Source organism: Ictalurus furcatus, chromosome 11, assembly GCF_023375685.1.
Source record: "Ictalurus furcatus strain D&B chromosome 11, Billie_1.0, whole genome shotgun sequence".
Taxonomy (NCBI): Eukaryota; Metazoa; Chordata; class Actinopteri; order Siluriformes; family Ictaluridae; genus Ictalurus; species Ictalurus furcatus.
This window is the reverse complement of record NC_071265.1, coordinates 24,859,498-24,884,064: the sequence shown is the minus strand read 5'-3', so window position 1 is coordinate 24,884,064 and position 24,567 is coordinate 24,859,498. Positions and strand designations below refer to the sequence as shown.

At 37.8% G+C, this 24,567-nt stretch overlaps 2 protein-coding genes across 3 annotated transcripts; one reads left to right on the top strand and one right to left on the bottom strand.

Annotated features, from left to right (window-relative positions):
- The first annotated feature begins 749 nt into the window (after positions 1-749).
- On the top strand, positions 750-8,590 carry entpd8 (ectonucleoside triphosphate diphosphohydrolase 8). Of its 2 annotated transcripts, none has more exons than XM_053635980.1 (10): positions 750-1,272; positions 1,637-1,731; positions 1,866-1,983; positions 2,127-2,277; positions 5,663-5,822; positions 5,940-6,170; positions 6,491-6,757; positions 7,063-7,173; positions 7,277-7,411; positions 7,616-8,590. In XM_053635980.1, the coding sequence occupies exons 1-10, from the start codon at positions 1,227-1,229 to the stop codon at positions 7,808-7,810; spliced, it is 1,509 nt and encodes a 502-aa protein (XP_053491955.1). In that variant the 5' UTR covers positions 750-1,226; the 3' UTR covers positions 7,811-8,590. The 2 variants fall into 2 exon arrangements, with proteins under 2 accessions (XP_053491955.1, XP_053491956.1); XM_053635981.1 differs by having other exon boundaries at positions 752-1,272; positions 1,602-1,731.
- Positions 7,458-23,953, bottom strand: rab44 (RAB44, member RAS oncogene family). Its single transcript, XM_053635979.1, has 10 exons — positions 23,855-23,953; positions 10,271-23,113; positions 10,099-10,148; positions 9,723-9,880; positions 9,495-9,617; positions 9,312-9,393; positions 9,113-9,227; positions 8,857-8,955; positions 8,617-8,693; positions 7,458-8,526 (listed from the first exon to the last, which is right to left on the bottom strand). Exons 2-10 carry the CDS (start codon positions 23,093-23,095, stop codon positions 8,439-8,441), a joined length of 13,617 nt encoding a protein of 4,538 aa, XP_053491954.1. The 5' UTR covers positions 23,096-23,113; positions 23,855-23,953; the 3' UTR covers positions 7,458-8,438.
- Positions 23,954-24,567: the final 614 nt, after the last annotated feature.

Below are 24,567 nucleotides of genomic sequence, written 5' to 3'. Positions count from 1 at the left end.
AATTAAGCTTTGGAGAGCAGGTCAAACGCACGTCTGAACTGACGGGAACACTGGAGTCCAGTTACCCGGTGTACCTGTTACCAAGCATTATGTGTAAAGGCATGATAGTGTAATGTTGCACAGGATGTGTTGTTTGTTAATTAGAATATTTATACTGACTTCGATAAACCTTTCTAGGAGAAGTTTTACTATTTATTGTGTGTGCTAGGATTATGTCTTTCAAGATAAGGCTTTCAAGAATGTCTGTGTGTTTCCATGTGTTTTCTGTGAGAAGCATAATAACATGATTCAGAACACCATTTAGATGCCTGATTAGTGTATTCATATGGGAAATTTAATCTGGTGCATGATACGTTTCACACCGTTCCCTTTTTTCAGCGGTAATTCATAATTGAGCATGACAGGACGAGATTACGGTTTTCTTTGTGTCGAAGGTAGACCAGTAAGAGGAAACCTTTTGTGGAATGTTAATTGGGATCCTGAGGTGAGCTGATTGAAAGGACATATGAGATTATTGTGTTTTCCAAATCAAAGTTATCACCATAGAAATAAGGATAACATGCCTGATGGCTCTGTTCACTGCAAGAATTATAACATTTCTCTGATCTGTCAATACATACAGTATATGAAATAATCAGTTATCAATTAGATATTAGATATTGAAAATTCTGCATCATTATTGTAAAACATGTATATTCTTAAACCCATTTATAGGCACATTTCTTTCCAAAACATGATTCTCAACTTTTCCTGTATTATTACAGCAAAGATGATACATAACTGGCATATACAGTAGTATGTAGTAAATAGTTTATATAATGGTTACATGTAAAATCTGTCAAGCTTTTTTTATTATTATAATTTTTTTTTTACGAGCAGTGTGGGCAGTTCAATATCAATAAGATGTTCAAAACTTTTTATATTTAACATGTTACAAATAGTTGTTGTTGTTTTTTTTAGATTATTCAGAGTAAAACTGTTCTGCTATTATAAAATAATAATTCATGGATGAAGTGAATACATTACAGTAGATAATGGGAACAATACTCCTAACCTGAGGCAGCCAGCAGGGTGTGTACATGTGTGTCCATGTGTTTTTGTGATTAGTTGGAAGCTACCTGGGAAAGAGGAAGCATTCATTCAGTTGTCCGAAGATGTTTGTCAAGTGAAGGTGTGAACAGGATTTTGTGCTATTTTGCCTATAGTACCAAGTTTGCCTAGCGTGAATGTGCTTTCTCGTATCACTCAGGGATTACACAAGGTTTACACAGGGTAAGAAAATATTTATTTTCTCTATCGTCTGTCACTAACGTACTGTTGAACATTCCTATCAGTATTTTACTAGCATAGTTCTCTTGTACTCAGGATTAATAGTTAACTCATAGTTGACTCATTGTGGAGTCCAAGTTTGTTTGTATGTTACAGCTGATGATCAAATATTTGAAAGAACAAAACACTGTATATAGACACGGGCGTTTTGAAAGAATACTTTAAAAGCCATAGAATTTCATCATTTTTAACACAAACTGTAGGTCATTTATTTTTCTATGTTGAATTTGCCCCAGCTTTGAAAGGATGCTTGTGTGTGTGTGTTTGTTCAGAGATATGAGGCTGCAGTTAAAACCTGTTCTTCTAGGGGTTGCAGTGGTAGCTATAGCATGCATGTCCATCATTGCACTAATCCTCACCATTGTTAATCGTCAGAAAGCGGAACTACCATACTCAACACAGGTCAAACCGTTTTTTGTTTATATTAACAGAAGCCATATGGTTCAAAGTTTTCATATTAACATTATATAACATTATCATTATACGAACGCTTTAATTGTAACGAAAGTGAGTTCATTTTTGTCTGATTTTCTCAGTATGGGATGGTGTTTGATGCAGGTTCCTCACACACAGCCCTCTTCCTGTATCAATGGCCAGGGAACAAAGAAAACAACACAGGAATCGTCTCTCAGACTCTAACCTGTGATGTGAAAGGTAGAAATTGGTAGAATATCTGTTGCTATTACCAAAATGATGCCATTTTTTGTCTGTATTACAGTACTTTTGAAAGATTTTCCCCATCTGTGGTCATACTAATTCACCAAAAACAATGGGTTGACATAATTCTCTGTTTTTAGGTGATGGTATATCCAGTTATGTTACAAATCCTCCTGGTGCTGGACAGAGCTTAAGAGAATGCTTAGATATTGCAATGGCAATAGTCCCTGCAAGTCAGCAAAGGACAACACCAGCCTACCTGGGAGCCACAGCAGGCATGAGGCTTCTCAGGTGAGAATCACTCCCTTATTAATCTTTTGGTTTATTTGACTTGAGTTTAAGGTTTAAAGGACTGATCATCTGCCACTGTTCACACAGTGAAGAGTAAAAAAAGGCAAGTCACTTCAAGTCAAGTCACCTTTATCTGCAGTATATGGCACTTGAACTCTTGAACTGCCTTTTCTTGTTTTTAAAATGCAATTAGTGTATGTATAATTATAAATACAAATATTTTCCTTTTTTTTTGTTTGTTTGTTTATTTTTAATTTTTTTTAAAAAAATTTTTACATACAAACAGAGTGCAGACTGGGTAGACCTAACATGCACATGCAAATGTTGGCATTACATTACATTTACATTTATTCATTTAGCAGACGCTTTTATCCAAAGCGACATACAAGTGAGGAAATACAAGCAAAGCGATATATCAAGCGGAGAACAATACAAGTAGTGCCACCATACAAGACTTATAATTCAGTTCTAGAGTTGGCACATGCTAGTAAAAACACGTTTAGTGTTTGAATGTAGCCAGCTTCAAGAAAATGAACAAAAAATGATGGTACTGAACTGATTATAATGAACTGATTAGGTGCAAACATGTGGTAACCCTGGCTGTTGTAACTATGAAAAGAGCTAACTTGTATTGAAGTAAGTGTGATAATCTGATATTATGTGCATAACATTAAGGCAAAGGGGTTGTATAAATGTTGAAATTGTAAAGAGTAGCTATTTAAAGTATTTCTAAAACTTAGACAAAGCTTCCTATGGGAAGCACTGCGATGGGAACTGGGAAAGCCTGTGTTGAACTGGGAAAGCTGCAAAGCCTGTCTTGTAAGCCTTCAGCTACTTCAATGTCTCTGTTGTTTATGTATTCAAAACTGGGAACCACACCTTAGAAAATAATGAAAATCCAGGGCTCCTGGATTTTATTGTGCTAGAAGCTGTCTTGAGCTAAAAAAAAAAAAAAAAAAACACTACAAAAAAGACTTTCTGTCACCTGCTTTACCGATGCACATATGCCATAAAAAAATAAACGTCTTACTGTAACGCAAATAGAATCCAGTATGACTTGTTACATATTTACTGAAGGATGGGCTCTCAGTATATTATGGAATTAAATGCTCAGAGTCTGTCCTGCATACAGTAATTTATGCTGGTTAAGTGTGTAAACATAAAAATAAAATGTCTTCGTACATTATGCAGTGTCTAAATGCAAAGAAATATATCCGTGGAGAGAGATATTATATCACCAGTCAATAATGAATACTCAAATAAAACAAACGGCATGCTATTACTGATTAGAATGACAGGTAATTCTAATATGATATTGTTTCTATAATAACATTTAACAAAGAAAAACATATAAACAAGCTGCCTTTTTGTTTTAGTAACTTCAAGAGAAATTGAGGGAACTGTTTATAGCGGCTATAAAGTGGTATAAAGTTTCACTATTATAAATGTAACTAGCAAGTAAGCAGTGATAGCAAGTAAAAATATATTGAATATAAGCAACTATTTCTTTTTATTAGATTGATTGTAAACAAATATAAGATTATTAAGCATATTACTAGATATTTTTTTTTACTCACTTCAAGCTGGAATGCTTATTTCAAGCATTTATCTAGAAAGAAGCAAAAATAATACCTACCAATGGAATAAGTTAAATAACTTTTAAGGTTGAAATTAGCCAATTTATCTAGAAGTATGTTTAATGGTATTGTCTTTGTTATATAATAATCTCATAATAAGAAATATTATACAGCATGATGTTATGTACTGTAATTAATAATAAAAAAGTACTCATTTGATGATGCCACAGCCGACTGCAGCCAGAAGTAAATTTGGCCATGCTTTCTGGGTGGGAGGGATGGCATACTCTCATACATTCTCCCCCCTGTCAATCACATAGCAACACTAGCCGTGAGCATCTTTGAGCTCCTGCATGTGGACGAGGGCAGATAGTGTTTTGCTTTGAGTGGGTTACACTGCGTTGTGATGCAGTATGAGCAGGAGTTTGAAATAATGATGTTGGCTGTTGTGTGATGGGTGGCTGGTGGATGGGAATTGGCAGGTGACCAAATTTGGGAGAAAATAAGGGGCAAAATTTTTATCAAAAACTTACCACTCACACAACATACCACTTGTGATGTAATATCGGAGAAGGAATAGAATCTACGTTTCCCATCATGTCACATGTCTCATTTCACCTGTTCACCTGTACTGCACTGCACTAGTGGTCTTGCATTGCTTGTTCTGTCTCTATGTATCACTTTTAGCTTGTCTTTGTTGTGCTTTGTTGGATACTTTATTAAACTTTACACTTATAGTCTGCATTTGCATCCACCTCGAATTCTGAATCGTGACACCACTCGTTGTTGATTATTTTGCTATTGCTATTGTCAGGGCCATGCTGTAATAAAATATTAATTAGCACCTCCTGACCAATCAGATTTGAAAATTCAACAATGCTGTGGTGTTGTCTGTTAGTCTAAGATGCTTTAAAGAGTATATTCCTTCACTGGCTGGAATATGTCTTCTACTTAAGGAAGTTTTCCTTAATTAAAATCCGGGCTTTGACTAGGCCATTCCATAACTATAACCCTTCCTTGGTGGATTTGCTAGTGTGCTTAGGATCATTATCCTGTTGAAAGGTCCACTTTCTGAAAGTTCAACTTCAACTTTTGGACAGATGGCCTCACAATATCTTCAAGCACTCTTTGATATGGATTTGAAAGTGTAATAAATGTAGGGGTGTATTTACTTTTTGCATCTGACTTATCTGTTTCTTTTTTATTTAAACTGTGTGTAACACCTTTATTAATAGGCACTGTTTCAAAGAGGATCAAATGTTTGCTTGTCCAAATATGTAAAAAAAACAACAACAAAAACAATAATTTCCATGGGGTGTACAAATTTTTCCCCATGACTGTATGTCAAATAATCTCAATTAATGTCACTGAATTGATGCCCTGTAATGTTAAAGCTAACATACACTGTATTGCCAAATGTATATGGACACCTGACATCACAATCATATATGGTTCTTCCCAAACTGTTGCCACAATGTAAGAAGTACACAGTTGTATAGAATATCTTTGTATGCTGTAGCTTTACAATTTCCCTTCACTGGAACTAACCTGTTCCAGCATGATAATGCCCCTGTGTACAACGCAAGCTCCATGAAGACATAGTTTGTGAAGCCACATTCCAAAATCTAGTGGAAAGCCTTCAGAGAAGATTGGAGGTTATTATAACAGCAAAGGGAATAAGATGTTCAAAAGGCACATATGGTTGTGATAGTCATTTGTCCACAAACTTTTGGTCATATAGTGTTAAAATTATATATATATCTATTAAAATCATATGTAATATATATCATTATTACTATGTTCCACAGTTTACAGAACAAAACTCAGTCAGACGAAATACTTAGTGAGGTGACCAAAACTATGCAGAGTTATCCCTTTGATTTTCGTGGGGCCAGAATTATCACTGGTATGGAGGAGGGAGCCTATGGCTGGATCACCATCAATTATCTTCTGGAGGGCTTCATTAAGGTAGGGGTTACTTTATTACAAGTACAAAATGTATATCTATAATATAACTTGAATGATTGGATTTCATTATGATATTTGCATGAATCTACAAGTCCAATCTATTTTCTTTCAAAACAGTATGCATTTAATGGTAAATGGATTCACCCTAAAGCTGGGAATATTTTTGGAGCTCTGGACTTAGGTGGTGCATCCACACAGATTTCCTTCATACCAAAAGATCCAGTTAAAGACCCACAGTCTGCTTTTGACCTCCAGCTCTATAGCTACAGGTACCAGCTGTACACACACAGTTACCTGTGCTATGGCAAAGATCAAGCCTTGAAGAAACTCCAGGCATATCTTCAGAAGGTTAGTGCTCAGATTTCTGATGTTAGAAAGAAATGGTGAACAAAATGCTACGAAAGCAGTGCAATTCTACCTGCAATTGCCTCTAAAGAAATATTTCTGCCGTCATACAATCACTACATACAGTAAAGGTTAATACATTGAGCTGACCATAAATTCTTGACCTGTTGTAACTTCTGATAGTGTGAGGATTAATTACATTAAATGCTATTAATAGTAAAGAGACAAGATTGTTTGGGATATCATTTGAAGCTTTATCATAAACTGATAAATTTTACAGTTATAATGAGCTAAGATCATCTGTGGCTGTTAATTCCTTCTAGACTACTAGCACCCCTTTTGTTGTTGATCATCCATGCTATCACAAGGGCTACAATCTGACGGTAAAGCTGAGAGACATTTACGACTCACCTTGTGTGGCCAAGCCGACCCCTTATGACCCCACGGAACAGGTCACTTTCATAGGGACTGGTGATTCTGCACGCTGTATCTCTCTGATAGAGAAGATTGTAAATGTGACGAACTGTTCACTTTACCCAGACTGTGGCTTTGATGGAGTTTACCAACCTCCTGTCAATGGAGAGTTTTTTGTGAGTGTTTTCTGTTTGTTTTCTAGATTTATTATTCAAATGATAAATTTCAGTGCCAATTTGAACATATATAAAAAAAAATCCAGCACAAATTCCCTGATGAAAGATGTGATTAAACTCATCAGCTTTAATGATTCAGTGTATTAGGCTGGAACATGTATTGTTTATCACCTAGGCCCTTACAGGAAGGATTATTATGAAACTGATTAGTGTGCATGCCTAACATGGCAATGATTTTGTAATTTTATGTACTGATTAAAAAAAAAACAAAACAAAAACAAAATCAAATCCTTGTCCATTTTCAGGCTTTTTCTGCATACTTCTATACCTTTGACTTCCTTGGTCTTGCACCAAGGGCTTCGTTGTCTCATGTCAATTCCACCATTGAGTCTTATTGCAACAAAACCTGGATGGCAGTGAGTAATCATATCTCTCACCATACTGTGGGTTTACCAATGGGCATAGGAAAAGCAGCAATCTTGTATAAGTGCTTAAAATACCCCCCCCCCCCTTTTTCAGCTTGTAGCAGAATATCCAAAGGTGAAGGAGAAGTACCTCAGAGATTACTGTTGTTCAGCTCATTATATCATGGTCATTCTCCTCAAAGGATACAAATTTGAGACCAGCTGGGATAAAATCTCCTTTCAAAAACAGGTTTGCAATACAGAAAATCATAGCAATATGGCAGACACCCTAATTGTGTTAGTGCAATAGTACATGGAGGCATTTATTATTACAGTATCAGTGCCACTGTTTTATTGTATATAAAAATACTTTGCTGTAAAATTTAGACAAAAATAATTTAAATTGTAGATCTTAAACTTAGAATATAAAATACCGGTGATGTTTACATTACAGGTGGCGGACACTGACATAGGCTGGACTTTGGGCTATATGCTGAACCTGACCAATCTGATTCCCTCTGACCGCCCTCTAGTGGTAACAGGGGTCCAAAACAGTCAATGGGCAGCAGAGGTTTTCTTCATTGTCTTTGTACTTTTTCTCAGCCTGGTTGTTTTGACCATTTTATGTGTGTGGGGTCCATCCTCATAACGACAAACATTGTGGAATTATGTGAATTATACCAGGGTTGGGATAAATTACATTTTTGTTCCACAGCTTAATTTCAGTTCAGCCAGTTCAGCTTAATTTAAGTCAGTTTCATATTTAATTCATATTGTCCAATATCTTTGAAGAACACCACAAAGTTTACACAACATATTACACAATATTTCACATGACTCATTGCTAAATGCAGTTATAATACGACTTACTGCCCTGATCTTAATCCAACCCTGCACTGAATTCAGGAAGATAATACAAAAGAAACGGTAAGGTAAAGTAACAGTAAAGTAACAGCAACAGGGTGTCTTTTATCCACTAGTTTCCATCAGAATTGTTAAGTTGCATAGAACAGCACAAAGCATGTAAAAATCTAGATCTACATAAACAGCACAAAAATGGATTAAAAATGAATGAAGACAATGGAAATATTAAAAAAAAAAATACAGTGAACCTTCTATAATATTCTCTATATTATTCCATATTTGATATATATGATATATATATTTGATATATTTGATCAATTGTATGGATAAAGATGTAGGCGTGTGTGTGTGTGTGTGTGTGTGTGTGTGTGTATATGTATATGTGTGTACGTGTGTGTACAGCGAATGTGTTTTCAACAGCAACCTGACTTCTTATTTTGTGGCTTTGGCTGTAATGTTGTGTATTCCTCATCTTTCCTCACTCTCTGTTTCACCAGTAACCTAGTGATAATAAGAAACACACAAAGAGGTAGCAAGTTGTTTCACAATAAAATGATAAAACTGAGTTAATATGCATTTTGTTTGCCTTACCATGCTAGAGTCTTCAGAGATTTTGACACGTTCTCGCCAGTTGCTGCACTACACTCCATAAAATGAATGTTATACTCCTGTGTTGGTTGAAAAGTGAAACAATGTTCAAATGAATTTATTTTATGCAAGCTCAGCAATGTACTTATGTAGACTAGAAGAATTGATGATAGTGACATATCGACACTAATCAAATGTCTACACAGATGATAAGTGGCATGGTCAGTATTTATATCACTGTACTTTTGATAAATCCTCCCCTTCCTGTGGCTGGACTTCTCGATTAGCACAGTCATTTTTGTTGGCAAGTAACATCAAGATGACATCAGGGTTAGCCTTTTCCTGTGCAGGATTATATATAATTAATGGAAGAAGGGGATATCTTGATTGTACATTCTGACAATGGTGACAAAGTGTTTATGGAAAGGCACATTCAAGAAATTCAAGGTTTTTAAGATTAATCCGATGGAATTTGTATGCTGACCCCCCCTAAACTAACCTGAATCTGTGAGATCCAGGCACGAACAGCATGGAAACTCTGAGAAGATGTGATATCATACATCAGCAGAAGCCCCTGGGCCTTGTGGAAGACCTGCTTAGTGATGCTGTGATACCTGATTACAACATTTCCATAAATGAATAATAAAAAAACACTGGGTATTTTTGTTCAGTCATGTCTTTGTCAGGTGTGTTCTTACCTCTCCTGACCTGCTGTGTCCCACACATACAGTTTCACTGTTCTGCTACCAAATCTAACAGTCTCGACAAAGGTGTCAACACCTGAATACATAAAGGCATGCACACACAGACACACATTTAAACACGGTTTTGGACCTATAGATAACACTTACAAGGCATTTAAACGAAATCCTCAGACTCACCAATAGTAGAACTGTAGTCTTGGGTGAATTGTCCAGTCTGTAAACGTTTTATGAAGGACGTCTTGCCCACACTGCTGTTTCCCACCATCACAACATTATATACCGCTTCACCAAAATCTGGAACTATACAAGTAGGTTTAGGTTGTACAGGCTGTTTAACACTATTCCCTACCCCAACCTCCATAGCCACAATCACTTTTTTTTCAGGAGCTTAATTTCTGCACTCACTTTGCTCATTCCATTGCTCAAAGTCTATTTCCTGTTTTCCTCCAGTGCTTACAACACATGGTGAAGTTTGCCTAATGTTATCTAAAGAACCAAGGCCAGCTCCGGTAGATGCATTTGTATCGCTCACAACGGTTTTTCTACCCTCTTCAGTTCCTGGTCTGGAGAAGAAAAACAATACAGAAAGCATACAATGATAATGGCGGAACATGATTGAACAAACAACAGGCAGTCCCTGCAGTGTGTGCAATTCAGACGATCTCTCCATATCCATAATGAGCATAACAGCCAGAGTAAGGAGAGATTGATTAGAGTTAAGACATTTGGAAATGTGGTTGAGAAAAAAATAATAAAAATGCTAGAGAATTATCATCAATACCTAGGCTCAGAGACTGGGTGGGAGATTGGTGTGCTCTCTGGTTCAGAGACCTGTGAAATACAGGCTGTTAAATTCAAACAAATAAAATGTGGAGAAGAATTTAGATTTATATATATGTAAACATGATAAAATATTAATCTTATTTAAATTAATAGAGATATTACATGCATACCCATAAGTCATCCTTAGTCACTTGAACATCTGTTTTTTTCTGGCTGCTCTCATAATCACCATGTGCACCTAGACCACTGCTTCCCTTTGCTGTGCGTCTGGACCCAAACTTTCGCCTACCTTCTGGAAGCGGCTGCCCTGTGGCTATTGTACTACTCTCATTTATTTGAGAGGGAGCTTCGACTTCAGACATGAGTTCAACAGATTCTTTCATGTCTTCTGTGCCTTCTGCCATGACAGTTTCCTTAACTGTCTTTGCCTCTCTTTTAGGTTCACTATTTTTAGCATCATTCTTGTCAAAATTCTCTTTTTCCTGTTCAGACCCTCTGTCCTCACTGGATAAGTTTTCTGCATGCTTGTTTCTAGATATCTTGCGACTCGACCCCATTTTTCTCCTTCTTGATGGGGAGCTTGGTTCCATGTGAATTTGGGGATCTTGGGATGATGGTAGCTGAAGAGAGCCTTCAGACATTGGTTCTGAGAATTCTGATATATCAGGGTTAAGAACTGTAGTATTTAGGGTACTTTCAAAACTTTTATTTAGGTAAAACTCTATCTCACTAAGAAGGGAGCCGTCTGACTGATCAAGTTTATTGTGAATTTGTGGTTCATACTCTTGTACTCTTGTCTCTGTGACACAGAAGTTTGAATCAGGGTTAACTGTGCCTTCTTTTACTACTAACTTTAAGTATTCACTATCAATGTCTCCAGAATATCTTGGGTTCAAATCTTTAGTTTTTTGCAATTCTTCCAATTTACTCTGTCCTTCCTCAAGATTCTTGCAAGTTGAACCCATTTTTTCTGCTCCAGGTTCTACGATATTTAGTGGCTCAGAATGTGTTTGTATGGATTGAGATGTTTCGATTAGATGTTTCAGATCTTTCTCTGAGGTTGATGTACTTTCTTCTGTTGTTGGTTCATGCCTGTTTTCTATTTCTTTTATCACTCTAAGACTCCTTCGAGTTGAACCTAGCTTCTTCCTTCTCCCAGAGTTTCCAGAATGTCCTGAATTCTGTGTTGCCATATCATCCGGATCCAGTTTTAAATCCTGTATGTGAACAACTGGGCATGTGCTTTCACATTGCTCTGTTTTTGATTCTCTGTTTTTTGGATTTTCTAGATGTTCTTCAGACATCATATGGTACTGTTCAGATACAACTGGCATGTCTAATCTAGCTTGTGTTTCAGGAATAAGTGTGATTGAGCCATGAGTAGGATCCATACCTTGCTCACTTTTCAAGGATGGTGCAAGGGTATCAAGTGACAACTCATTTATAGCAGTCTGTAGCTCAGTCAGTAAGTCTGAACTAGCTGCTTGATCTATGAATTGTATTTCTTCTGTATCTTCCACATCTTTCCATTCTCCTTCAGTATGTAGTTGTTGTCTTCCATGGGTTTTTCGTGTTGATCCAAATTTCTTCTTTTTCTTAGTTTGAGTTTGTGTGTGGATCTGTGCATTTGTATTTTCCACATTCTCTATACTATTTCCATCATTTTCCTTGAAATCAGGATGCTCTGTTGCAGGTGATGGATGTTCGATAGTAGGTAAACCCAGATCAGAGGTTTGAGGGGATACTTCACAAAGCACATATTGTTGTGAACATACTGTTGCAATGTCCTCTTTCATAAAGTTTTCAGTAGGACCAGCATTTATTTCTTCATTTGTATCACTGTTCTGTTCTGCAACAACCCCAGTGTCGGTACCTTTTTGGTCTGTGATCTGTTCCTGTATATTTTCTTTTTCTTTTAGTGCTTCATATTTGTTTTTCTGGTCACTTCCAGGGATTTGCCCTCTAAGACTCTTTCGAGTTGAACCCATCTTCCTCCTTTTCTCAGAGCCGCGAAATTCCACATTTTCTTTTATCACATCAACCTGAGACGATTTTGATTCCGGTGTCTGCACAAATGGGCTTGTGCTTTCACATTGCTCTGGTTCTGATTCCCTGTTTGTTGGCTTCTGTAGATGTTCTTCAGATATATTTTGGTCAGATACAACTGCATGAATATTTTCTGTGTTCATTTGCATGTCTGACATGGCCTGTGTATCAGGAATGAGCTCCACTGGGCCACATGTAGAATGAGTATTAAATTCACTGTTACATTCATTATCAGGACTCTCGTTAGCATGCTTTTTGACTGTTAGGGACACCTGTTCTATGAAAGCATCATCCTGTATTGTTGTGATGATTGGTGCCATTACTTGTTCATTTAAAAGAGTTGACTCTGCATCTTTCTCCTCATTCACTCCTGGTTTTTCATGTGGCTCTGTAATATCAGTCAGTCCTTCTGCATTGCTTACCTCATCAGAGACCACAGTGTTTCTCTGATCAGCTTCAGTGGATAATATGGCAGGTGGTGTATCGATCCCTACAGTTTCTATTTCAACTTCTGATTTAATGATTTCTTTTTGTTCAGTTGTCATTGGTGAGTCAACAATGTCAAGTGACACCTCACTAATATTATTTTGTGGGTCAGTGAGCAGGTTTGAAGTAGCAGTTTGAGTTATGATTTGATGTTCAATTTCTTCTGTATTTTCTGGATCTTTCCATTCTTCTTCCTCTCCTTCAGTATGTAGTTGGTGTCTTCCATGGGGTTTTCGTGTTGATCCAAATTTCCTCTTTTTCTTAGTTTGAGTTTGTGTGTGGATCTCTGCATTTCTATTTTCCACATTCTCTATACTATTTCCAACATTTTCCTTGAAATCACGATGCTCTGTTGCAGGTGATGGATATTCGATAGTAGGTAAACCCAGATCAGAGGTTTGAGGGGATACTTCACAAAGCACATATTGTTGTGAACATACTGTTGCAATGTCCTCTTTCATAAAGTTTTCAGTAGGACCAGCATTTACTTCTTTATTTGTATCATTGTTCTCTTCTGCAACAACCCCAGTGTCGGTACCTTTTTGGTCTGTGATCTGTTCCTGTATATTTTCTTTTTCTTTTAGTGCTTCATATTTGTTTTTCTGGTCACTTCCAGGGATTTGCCCTCTAAGGCTCTTTCGAGTTGAACCCATCTTCCTCCTTTTCTCAGAGCCGCGAAATTCCACATTTTCTTTTATCACATCAACCTGAGACGATTTTGATTCCGGTGTCTGCACAAATGAGCTTGTGCTTTCACATTGCTCTGGTTCTGATTCCCTGTTTGTTGGCTTCTGTAGATGTTCTTCAGATATATTTTGGTCAGATACAACTGCATGAATATTTTCTGTGTTCATTTGCATGTCTGACATGGCCTGTGTATCAGGAATGAGCTCCACTGGGCCACGTGTCGAGTGAGTATTAAATTCACTGTCACATTCATTATCAGGACTCTCGTTAGCATGCTTTTTGACTGTTAGGGACACCTGTTCTATGAAAGCATCATCCTGTATTGTTGTGATGATTGGTGCCATTACTTGCTCATTTAAAAGAGTTGACTCTGCATCTTTTTCCTCATTCACTCCTGGTTTTTCATGTGGCTCTGTAATATCAGTCAGTCCTTCTGCATTGCTTACCTCATCAGAGACCACAGTGTTTATCGGATCAGCTTCAGTGGATAATATGGCAGGTGGTGTATCGATCCCTACAGTTTCTATTTCAACTTCTGATTTAATGATTTCTTTTTGTTCAGTTGTCATTGGTGAGTCAACAATGTCAAGTGACACCTCACTAATATTATTTTGTGGGTCAGTGAGCAGGTTTGAAGTAGCAGTTTGAGTTATGATTTGATGTTCAGTTACTTCTGTATTTTCTGGATCTTTCCATTCTTCTTCCTCTCCTTCAGTATGTGGTTGGTGTCTTCCATGGGGTTTTCGTGTTGATCCAAATTTCTTCTTTTTCTTAGTTTGAGTTTGTGTGTGGATCTTTGCATTTGTATTTTCCACATTCTCTATACTATTTCCATCATTTTCCTTGAAATCAGGATGCTCTGTTGCAGGTGATGGATGTTCGATAGTAGGTAAACCCAGATCAGAGGTTTGAGGGGATACTTCACAAAGCACATGTTGTGAACATACTGTTGCAATGTCCTCTTTCATAAAGTTTTCAGTAGGACCAGCATTTACTTCTTTATTTGTATCATTATTCTCTTCCGCAACAACCCCAGTGTCGGTACCTTTTTGGTCTGTGATCTGTTCCTGTATATTTTCTTTTTCTTTTAGTGCTTCATATTTGTTTTTCTGGTCACTTCCAGGGATTTGCCCTCTAAGACTCTTTCGAGTTGAACCCATCTTCCTCCTTTTCTCAGAGCCGCGAAATTCCACATTTTCTTTTATCACATCAACCTGAGACGATTTTGATTCCGGTGTCTGCACAAATGGGCTTGTGCTTTCACATTGCTCTGGTTCTGATTCCCTGTTTGTTGGCTTCTGTAGATGTTCTTCAGATATATTTTGGTCAGATACAACTGCATGAATATTTTCTGTGTTCATTTGCATGTCTGACATGGCCTGTGTTTCAGGAATGAGCTCCACTGGGCCACATGTAGAATGAGTATTAAATTCACTGTCACATTCATTATCAGGACTCTCGTTAGCATGCTTTTTGACTGTTAGGGACACCTGTTCTATGAAAGCATCATCCTGTATTGTTGTGATGATTGGTGCCATTACTTGCTCATTTAAAAGAGTTGACTCTGCATCTTTCTCCTCATTCACTCCTGGTTTTTCATGTGGCTCTGTAATATCAGTCAGTCCTTCTGCATTGCTTACCTCATCAGAGACCACAGTGTTTATCTGATCAGCTTCAGTGGATAATATGGCAGGTGGTGTATCGATCCCTACAGTTTCTATTTCAACTTCTGATTTAATGATTTCTTTTTGTTCAGTTGTCATTGGTGAGTCAACAATGTCAAGTGACACCTCACTAATATTATTTTGTGGGTCAGTGAGCAGGTTTGAAGTAGCAGTTTGAGTTATGATTTGATGTTCAATTTCTTCTGTATTTTCTGGATCTTTCCATTCTTCTTCCTCTCCTTCAGTATGTGGTTGGTGTCTTCCATGGGGTTTTCGTGTTGATCCAAATTTCCTCTTTTTCTTAGTTTGAGTTTGTGTGTGGATCTCTGCATTTCTATTTTCCACATTCTCTATACTATTTCCAACATTTTCCTTGAAATCACGATGCTCTGTTGCAGGTGATGGATATTCGATAGTAGGTAAACCCAGATCAGAGGTTTGAGGGGATACTTCACAAAGCACATATTGTTGTGAACATACTGTTGCAATGTCCTCTTTCATAAAGTTTTCAGTAGGACCAGCATTTACTTCTTTATTTGTATCATTGTTCTCTTCTGCAACAACCCCAGTGTCGGTACCTTTTTGGTCTGTGATCTGTTCCTGTATATTTTCTTTTTCTTTTAGTGCTTCATATTTGTTTTTCTGGTCACTTCCAGGGATTTGCCCTCTAAGGCTCTTTCGAGTTGAACCCATCTTCCTCCTTTTCTCAGAGCCGCGAAATTCCACATTTTCTTTTATCACATCAACCTGAGACGATTTTGATTCCGGTGTCTGCACAAATGAGCTTGTGCTTTCACATTGCTCTGGTTCTGATTCCCTGTTTGTTGGCTTCTGTAGATGTTCTTCAGATATATTTTGGTCAGATACAACTGCATGAATATTTTCTGTGTTCATTTGCATGTCTGACATGGCCTGTGTATCAGGAATGAGCTCCACTGGGCCACATGTAGAATGAGTATTAAATTCACTGTCACATTCATTATCAGGACTCTCGTTAGCATGCTTTTTGACTGTTAGGGACACCTGTTCTATGAAAGCATCATCCTGTATTGTTGTGATGATTGGTTCCATTACTTGCTCATTTAAAAGAGTTGACTCTGTATCTTTCTCCTCATTCACTCCTGGTTTTTCATGTGGCTCTGTAATATCAGTCAGTCCTTCTGCATTGCTTACCTCATCAGAGACCACAGTGTTTATCTGATCAGCTTCAGTGGATAATATGGCAGGTGGTGTATCGATCCCTACAGTTTCTATTTCAACTTCTGATTTAATGATTTCTTTTTGTTCAGTTGTCACTGGTGAGTCAACAATGTCAAGTGACACCTCACTAATATTATTTTGTGGGTCAGTGAGCAGGTTTGAAGTAGCAGTTTGAGTTATGATTTGATGTTCAATTTCTTCTGTATTTTCTGGATCTTTCCATTCTTCTTCCTCTCCTTCAGTATGTGGTTGGTGTCTTCCATGGGGTTTTCGTGTTGATCCAAATTTCTTCTTTTTCTTAGTTTGAGTTTGTGTGTGGATCTCTGCATTTCTATTTTCCACATTCTCTATACTATTTCCATCATTTTCCTTGAAATCACGATGCTCTGTTGCAGGTGATGGATGTTCGATAGTAGGTAAACCCAGATCAGAGGTTTGAGGGGATACTTCACAAAGCACATATTGTTGTGAACATACTGTTGCAATGTCCTCTTTCATAAAGTTTTCAGTAGGACCAGCATTTACTTCTTTATTTGTATCATTGTTCTCTTCTGCAACAACCCCAGTGTCGGTACCTTTTTGCTCCCTGTTTATTGCTTTCTCTAGATGTTCTTCAGATATGTTTTGGTTCTGATCAGATACAACTGCATGAATATTTTCTGTGTTCATTTGCATGTCTGACATGGCCTGTGTATCAGGAATGAGCTCCACTGGGCCACATGTAGAATGAACATTAAATTCACTGTCACATTCATTATCAGGACTCTCGTTAGCATGCTTTTTGACTGTTAGGGACACCTGTTCTATGAAAGCATCATCCTGTATTGTTGTGATGATTGGTGCCATTACTTGTTCATTTAAAAGAGTTGACTCTGCATCTTTCTCCTCATTCACTCCTGGTTTTTCATGTGGCTCTGTAATATCAGTCAGTCCTTCTGCATTGCTTACCTCATCAGAGACCACAGTGTTTATCGGATCAGCTTCAGTGGATAATATGGCAGGTGGTGTATCGATCCCTACAGTTTCTATTTCAACCTCTGATTTAATGATTTCTTTTTGTTCAGTTGTCATTGGTGAGTCAACAATGTCAAGTGACACCTCACTAATATTATTTTGTGGGTCAGTGAGCAGGTTTGAAGTAGCAGTTTGAGTTATGATTTGATGTTCAGTTACTTCTGTATTTTCTGGATCTTTCCATTCTTCTTCCTCTCCTTCAGTATGTTGTTGGTGTCTTCCATGGGGTTTTCGTGTTGATCCAAATTTCTTCTTTTTCTTAGTTTGAGTTTGTGTGTGGATCTCTGTATTTGTATTTTCCACATTCTCTATACTATTTCCATCATTTTCCTTGAAATCAGGATGCTCTGTTGCAGGTGATGGATGTTCGATAGTAGGTAAACCCAGATCAGAGGTTTGAGGGGATACTTCACAAAGCACATGTTGTGAACATACTGTTGCAATGTCCTCTTTCATAAAGTTTTCAGTAGGACCAGCATTTACTTCTTTATTTGTATCATTATTCTCTTCCGCAACAACCCCAGTGTCGGTACCTTTTTGGTCTGTGATCTGTTCCTGTATATTTTCTTTTTCTTTTAGTGCTTCATATTTGTTTTTCTGGTCACTTCCAGGGATTTGCCCTCTAAGACTCTTTCGAGTTGAACCCATCTTCCTCCTTTTCTCAGAGCTGTGAAATTCCACATTTTCTTTTATCACATCAACCTGAGACGATTTTGATTCCGGTGTCTGCACAAATGGGCTTGTGCTTTCACATTGCTCTGGTTCTGATTCCCTGTTTGTTGGCTTCTGTAGATGTTCTTCAGATATATTTTGGTCAGATACAACTGCATGAATATTTTCTGTGTTGGTTTGCATGTCTGACATGGCCTGTGTTTCAGGAATTAGCTCCACTGGGCCACATGTCGAGTGAGTATTAAATTCACTGTCACATTCATTATCAGGACTCTCATTAGCATGATTTTTGACTGTTAGGGACACCTGTTCTATGAAAGCATCATCCTGTATTGTTGTGATGATTGGTTCCATTACTTGCTCATTTAAAAGTGTTGACTCTGCATCTTTCTCCTCATTCACTCCTGGTTTTTCATGTGGCTCTGTAATATCAGTCAGTCCTTCTGCATTGCTTACCTCATCAGAGACCACAGTGTTTTTCTGATCAGCTTCAGTGGATAATATGGCAGGTGGTGTATCGATCCCTACAGTTTCTATTTCAGCTTCTGATTTAATGATTTCTTTTTGTTCAGTTGTCATTGGTGAGTCAACAATGTCAAGTGACACCTCACTAATATTATTTTGTGGGTCACTGAGCAGGTGTGAAGTAGCAGTTTGAGTTATGATTTGATGTTCAATTTCTTCTGTATTTTCTGGATCTTTCCATTCTTCTTCCTCTCCTTCAGTATGTGGTTGGTGTCTTCCATGGGGTTTTCGTGTTGATCCAAATTTCTTCTTTTTCTTAGTTTGAGTTTGTGTGTGGATCTGTGCATTTCTATTTTCCACATTCTCTATACTATTTCCATCATTTTCCTTGAAATCAGGATGCTCTGTTGCAGGTGATGGATGTTCGATAGTAGGTAAACCCAGATCAGAGGTTTGAGGGGATACTTCACAAAGCACATGTTGTTGTGAACATACTGTTGCAATGTCCTCTTTCATAAAGTTTTCAGTAGGACCAGCATTTATTTCTTCATTTGTATCATTGTTCTCTTCTGCAACAACCCCAGTGTCGGTACCTTTTTGCTCCCTGTTTATTGCTTTCTCTAGATGTTCTTCAGATATGTTTTGGTTCTGATCAGATACAACTGCATGAATATTTTCTGTGTTCATTTGCATGTCTGACATGGCCTGTGTTTCAGGAATGAGCTCCACTGGGCCACATGTCGAGTGAGTATTAAATTCACTGTCACATTCATTATCAGGACTCTCATTAGCATGATTTTTGACTGTTAGGGACACCTGTTCTATGAAAGCATCATCCTGTATTGTTGTGATGATTGGTTCCATTACTTGCTCATTTAAAAGAGTTGACTCTGCATCTTTCTCCTCATTCACTCCTGGTTTTTCATGTGGCTCTGTAATATCAGTCAGTCCTTCTGCATTGCTTACCTCATCAGAGACCACAGTGTTTATCTGATCAGCTTCAGTGGATAATATGGCAGGTGGTGTATCGATCCCTACAGTTTCTATTTCAACCTCTGATTTAATGATTTCTTTTTGTTCAGTTGTCATTGGTGAGTCAACAATGTCAAGTGACACCTCACTAATATTATTTTGTGGGTCAGTGAGCAGGTTTGAAGTAGCAGTTTGAGTTATGATTTGATGTTCAGTTACTTCTGTATTTTCTGGATCTTTCCATTCTTCTTCCTCTCCTTCAGTATGTGGTTGGTGTCTTCCATGGGGTTTTCGTGTTGATCCAAATTTCTTCTTTTTCTTAGTTTGAGTTTGTGTGTGGATCTGTGCATTTGTATTTTCCACATTCTCTATACTATTTCCATCATTTTCCTTGAAATCAGGATGCTCTGTTGCAGGTGATGGATGTTCAATGGTAGTTTGAGAGGATAAAAAAGTTTGCGAGGATAATTCAGAATGCGTAGGTTGTTTTGACGATTGTGAGTCTTCCTTTGTAAACTTTTCTGTTGGACCAGCATTTATTTCTTCTCTTTTATCATTATTCTTCTCCTTACTATTTCCATTTTCTGGGCCTAATAACGTAGATCTATCTGTAAAAGCCATTTCTTTCTCCTCTTCATACATATCCTCATCTTTGTTTTTTTCTTCTCTCTGTCCTCCAAGAGACCTGCGTATTGATCCCATTTTTCTTCTGTGACTGTTTGTGCTAATCAGCATATGAGCTTCTTCTTGAATAGGAGTAGTGGTAGCTTGTAGGATGTTTACCACTGGCACTTGAGCTTCTTCAGCTGCATCCACTGGCTCAGCAGAAGTTATGAGCTGATCAGTATTTATTGTAACAGTAACCAACTCAGTATATTCCGATGATTTGGACTGTCCTAATTTCATATCTGGATAATTATTTTGATGAAGCTCTTGTAATGATATAGGTTGACCATTCTTGCCTCCCTCCCATATTGCTTCTTCATTTTGTGCGATACTTTCAACCATTTCTGTTCTGCTTTCAATTTTGAGGACCTCACTGTCAACCAGATCTGATAATAATACATGAGTGGTATCCACCCTTCTGCAAATTTTTTTTACCATTACTGTTTCCTCATCCTGTCTGTCAAGTACAGTACATTCTTCTGTTGAGATGTGCTGAGGTTTTTCTTGTGAAGTGTTTGTGTTCTCATTTTTAACCACACTTTTAATCACATGTTCATCTATTATTCCTGCGTCATGTTCCCTGATATTCAGTGATGCTGAAGACTGGGGATAACATGTTTCAGGAGTGAAGTTGAGTGTTCCGTCCTCTGAGATTGGTGTACTTTCTTCTAATCTTTGTCCCTGCATGCTTTCCTTCATAGCATTATAACTGTCTTTCTGGTCACCTCCTGAGATCAGTCCACTAAAACTCATTTGAGTTGAATCTATCTGTTTTTTCTCAGAGGGGCTAAATCTCACATTTTCTGGTACTGCATCATCCTGACCCAGTCTTGATTCCTGTATGTAAACAATTGGAGATATGCTTTCAAATTGCTCTAATTCTGATTCTCTGTTTGTTGGATTTACTAGACATTCTTCAGACATGGTTTGCTTCTGACCAGGTACAGCTATGGCATTAGACACCTGCATGTCTAATTTGACTTGTGTTTCAGGAATGAGTTCCATTGTGTCACTTGTAGGATAAGCATGAACTGGGCTGGCACTTCCTTTATCAGGACTTTCAATACCGTGTTCTTTGACTACCATGGATACCTGGTCTGTAAATGCATAATCTTGCATATTTGTGATGACTGATTCCATTTCATACTCATTCATAAATGTGGACATGCCATCCTTTTCATCATCCACTCTTATAAAGTCCTCCTTAGTAAAGATTTCTGTGGAACCAGCATTTATTTCTTCCTTTATGTCATTTTTCTCCTCCTCAATAACCTCAGTTTCTATGTCTAAAAGCTCAGATCTATCTTTGATGACTTTGTTAAGCATCTGATCAGAACAAGTGCCTTCCTTTGACTGCATCTCCAATTCAATATGTTGAAGGTTGTGTGTCTGGCTGCTGGTTTCTGTTTCCTCATACAGTGTTTCAGCAGGAATTAATTCAGACTCAGTGACAAAATCTAACATATTTGTTGAACTTACTTTAGACAATAACAACGGATTTGAAGTTGTAGACTGCATGTCATCATTCTCCACCTCTCTCTCTGCCCCTATATCTCTATATTTTTCTTCTACATCATAACACATGCCTACCTCTCCATCTGCACTGCTTTCCCCTGTCCAACATCTGGCCTCAGAAAGATCATTTTGTTCTTCTCTGTAACATTTAATTTCACTGTCACATTGGAAATTTAATTCATATGAAAGGAATTGGTGTGAAGATGTTCCTACTTCTTGATCGTTCGGCTTTAGGGGTGAAATTATGTTTCTGTCTGGCTCCATTGCTTGGTTTAGGTTTGTTGCAGCCACCCCTTCATCTGAATCATTGTGTATTCTATCCCCAACCACACTTACCTCCTTGTACTCCTCAAGGTCCTCTCTGAATTCTGTACTTTCAGACTTGTCAATGTTCTCCTTAGTTAGCTTTAAAGTGTCATCCTTATGCTCAAGGAGGTGATCAACTATGTTCTCATCTTCTGTGCTTGCTTTGGTACTAGCATTTTGCCGTATAACTGTAGCCAATTTGTCATCTTGATTCCCATGCTCATGTTCATTTATCAAAGAGGCTGATCGTAATCCAGTAACTTCATCTTGTTCTGTATTTTCCGCACTACAACATTCTAGTGTGTTTACATCTTCTCTTTCTTTTTTATCTTCTTGTTTGTCTCTAATGCTAAAATTTAAACTGGATTGATCATCCATTGTTTTGTGCACCATGTGCTCTGGCATAGATGGCTTATCATTGTGCATTAGGTGTCTCTCTTCTCTGTTATCATTAAGAGGTGAGTAAGTTGTATCTACCATGCTTTTCTGGCCTGTGGTGTTTGGTAAGGAGGCTGCTGGCTCACTGGAAGTGTCCATTTGATGATATACTTGCAAAGATTCATCTAATTCCTGTAGTGGCACATTACATTTGATTGGTGTGACAATACTGAAATCAAGTGCGGTACGTATTAAATCTTGACTGAATTCTGCCTCCTTGGATTGGTTAAGTTCAGAAGAAGAGATGTCCATGGGTTTGCTTTGTAGGACTGCTTCTAAATGTTGGTGTTTGACATTTTTGCGATCGTCTTCCTCATGCATGATGGTACCAAGGGCCAAATGCTTCTTATGTTCGATGGAGCTTTCATGTTCTGAAGACTGACTGGGTGCACAGTCCAATAGAATTGTTTGGTTTTCTTTGCCTCCATCCTCTTTTATGGGTGCTTCTACAGTCACCCCTTGCTCATCAATAGCACCTTCGCTTAGCTGCACTCTGTGCTCTTGTTCATCCTCGTAAATTCCTTCAAATTTAAAGTTTCTGTTGCTCTTGCGAGTTGATCCCATTTTTCTTTTCTTAGTTGTTACTTCAGCTTGTGCCAACAGATCTATGAAATCCCGTGACTGTGGCTGAGGAGTAACTTCGAAGACTGAAGTGTTTGGGTTGGTGCAAGCTATAACTGGCTGATCCGAATGAAGCACTGAAGACTCATTAGATGCTTGGTTTTCTGAAACTGTGTCATGCTCCTCATTTCCAGGGTCTGGGAATCCATCATCAGTTTCTTTTTCTTCAGCATCTCTGTTACGATTTTTGAAACGCCGAGAGGAGCCAAGCTTCTGGCCCTTTTTAGGCTTTCTGCTTGACATGATTCTTCACACTTTGCCCTGTAATCACATAAAAATAAGTGTGCCTACTCAGAGGTGCCTTTAATACTGCATTATAAGACTACACTTCAAATGGGAACCAGTGAATGTTAAAGGTTAAGTTTATGACTCATGCTTCTAATGCATGCCGAGCAACAGAAATATAAGGTGTGTGTGTGTTGGGGGTTGGTGTTGAGTGGTGTGGAGGGCCCCTGATGCAGAGCTTCATACTTAATCCGAAGTATATCTGTTGTGGTAGATTTGTGCTCTGATAATGTGAAACACAATTAATGGTGTTTGCTATTAATAATAATCATATTCATTAACATGGTGTTTCCATGTTACATTAATGTGATATTGGCATTGCTAGATAAAAGAAAATTACCATTGCTACTACATTTTTGGACATATGACATTGTATCCACATTTTGGTGGCACATAGGGAGTAGTAGGATGATCTAAGACTCCTGCCTAAACTAAAGTAATTAAAGCAAAATGCTTATCACATGTAAAACAATCTGACATTCACAAGTCATTAATTAGGACCTTTCTTAATGCTAAAACAAAGCTTACATCCAAGCAGACATCATCTAGAAAAAAAGGTCTTTCCTGACATTCACTACATCAACATAAATGTTCAAATTACTAAAAGAATTTATAAAAGTTTATAAAAGATCTCCAGTTTACATAAAACTACTATATTGTTCTATCAGTAAACATTTGCTCTTGAAAGCTCGTTAAGGAAACCATGCTGCAACCTACCCCAGATGTCTTCGAGATGTTTATCAGGAAACTGTTCACTGTTACATGTCCTAGTGCAAAGTGAAGATGGTAGCTGTTAAAGGCTCTTGTAATGCTGCATCTAGTAATTATTGCCCAATGTGTAGCTTCCTCCTTTTCTGCTAACATGGTTTTCAACTTCCTGTGCTGTTGACACATTGTGCTATGAGTAAACCATGACGTTCTTTCGGCTGCATAAGAGGTGCTGGCCAGTTCTCATGTGTGAACCGCGTAAAGCGTTTAACACGGGTTACAGTTTCATTTCTGTTGTTTCAGAACATCTTTTTTGTTTGCTGTTTATTTTGTTATCTAACTCTCTTGTTATCACAATCATGACATTTCCCCTTTCACGCCACTGTGCTTCAATTATACAACTTTCCCCACACTTTAAAAAACATAATCAGCTGAATTCAAATGATCAGACTTTTAAAAGTGAAGCCTTAGATCTTTGTGTTACATGAAAACTCATATGGTAAAATAATTTTGCAGCATGATCAGCTATTATTACACAAAATATGCATTGTCCAAGTTCATTGTCAGAAATCATGCCTACTGCATACGTACTGATGTTTATTTTTGACTAGGCCTCAGCCCCCTTAAGATATGGTCTTCGTTCAGTCTCATCTAGTCCTGGTCTTGGACTTCTCTTAGACACGACAGTGGCAGCCTTGACTATAACCCTGTGTGTAACAGTA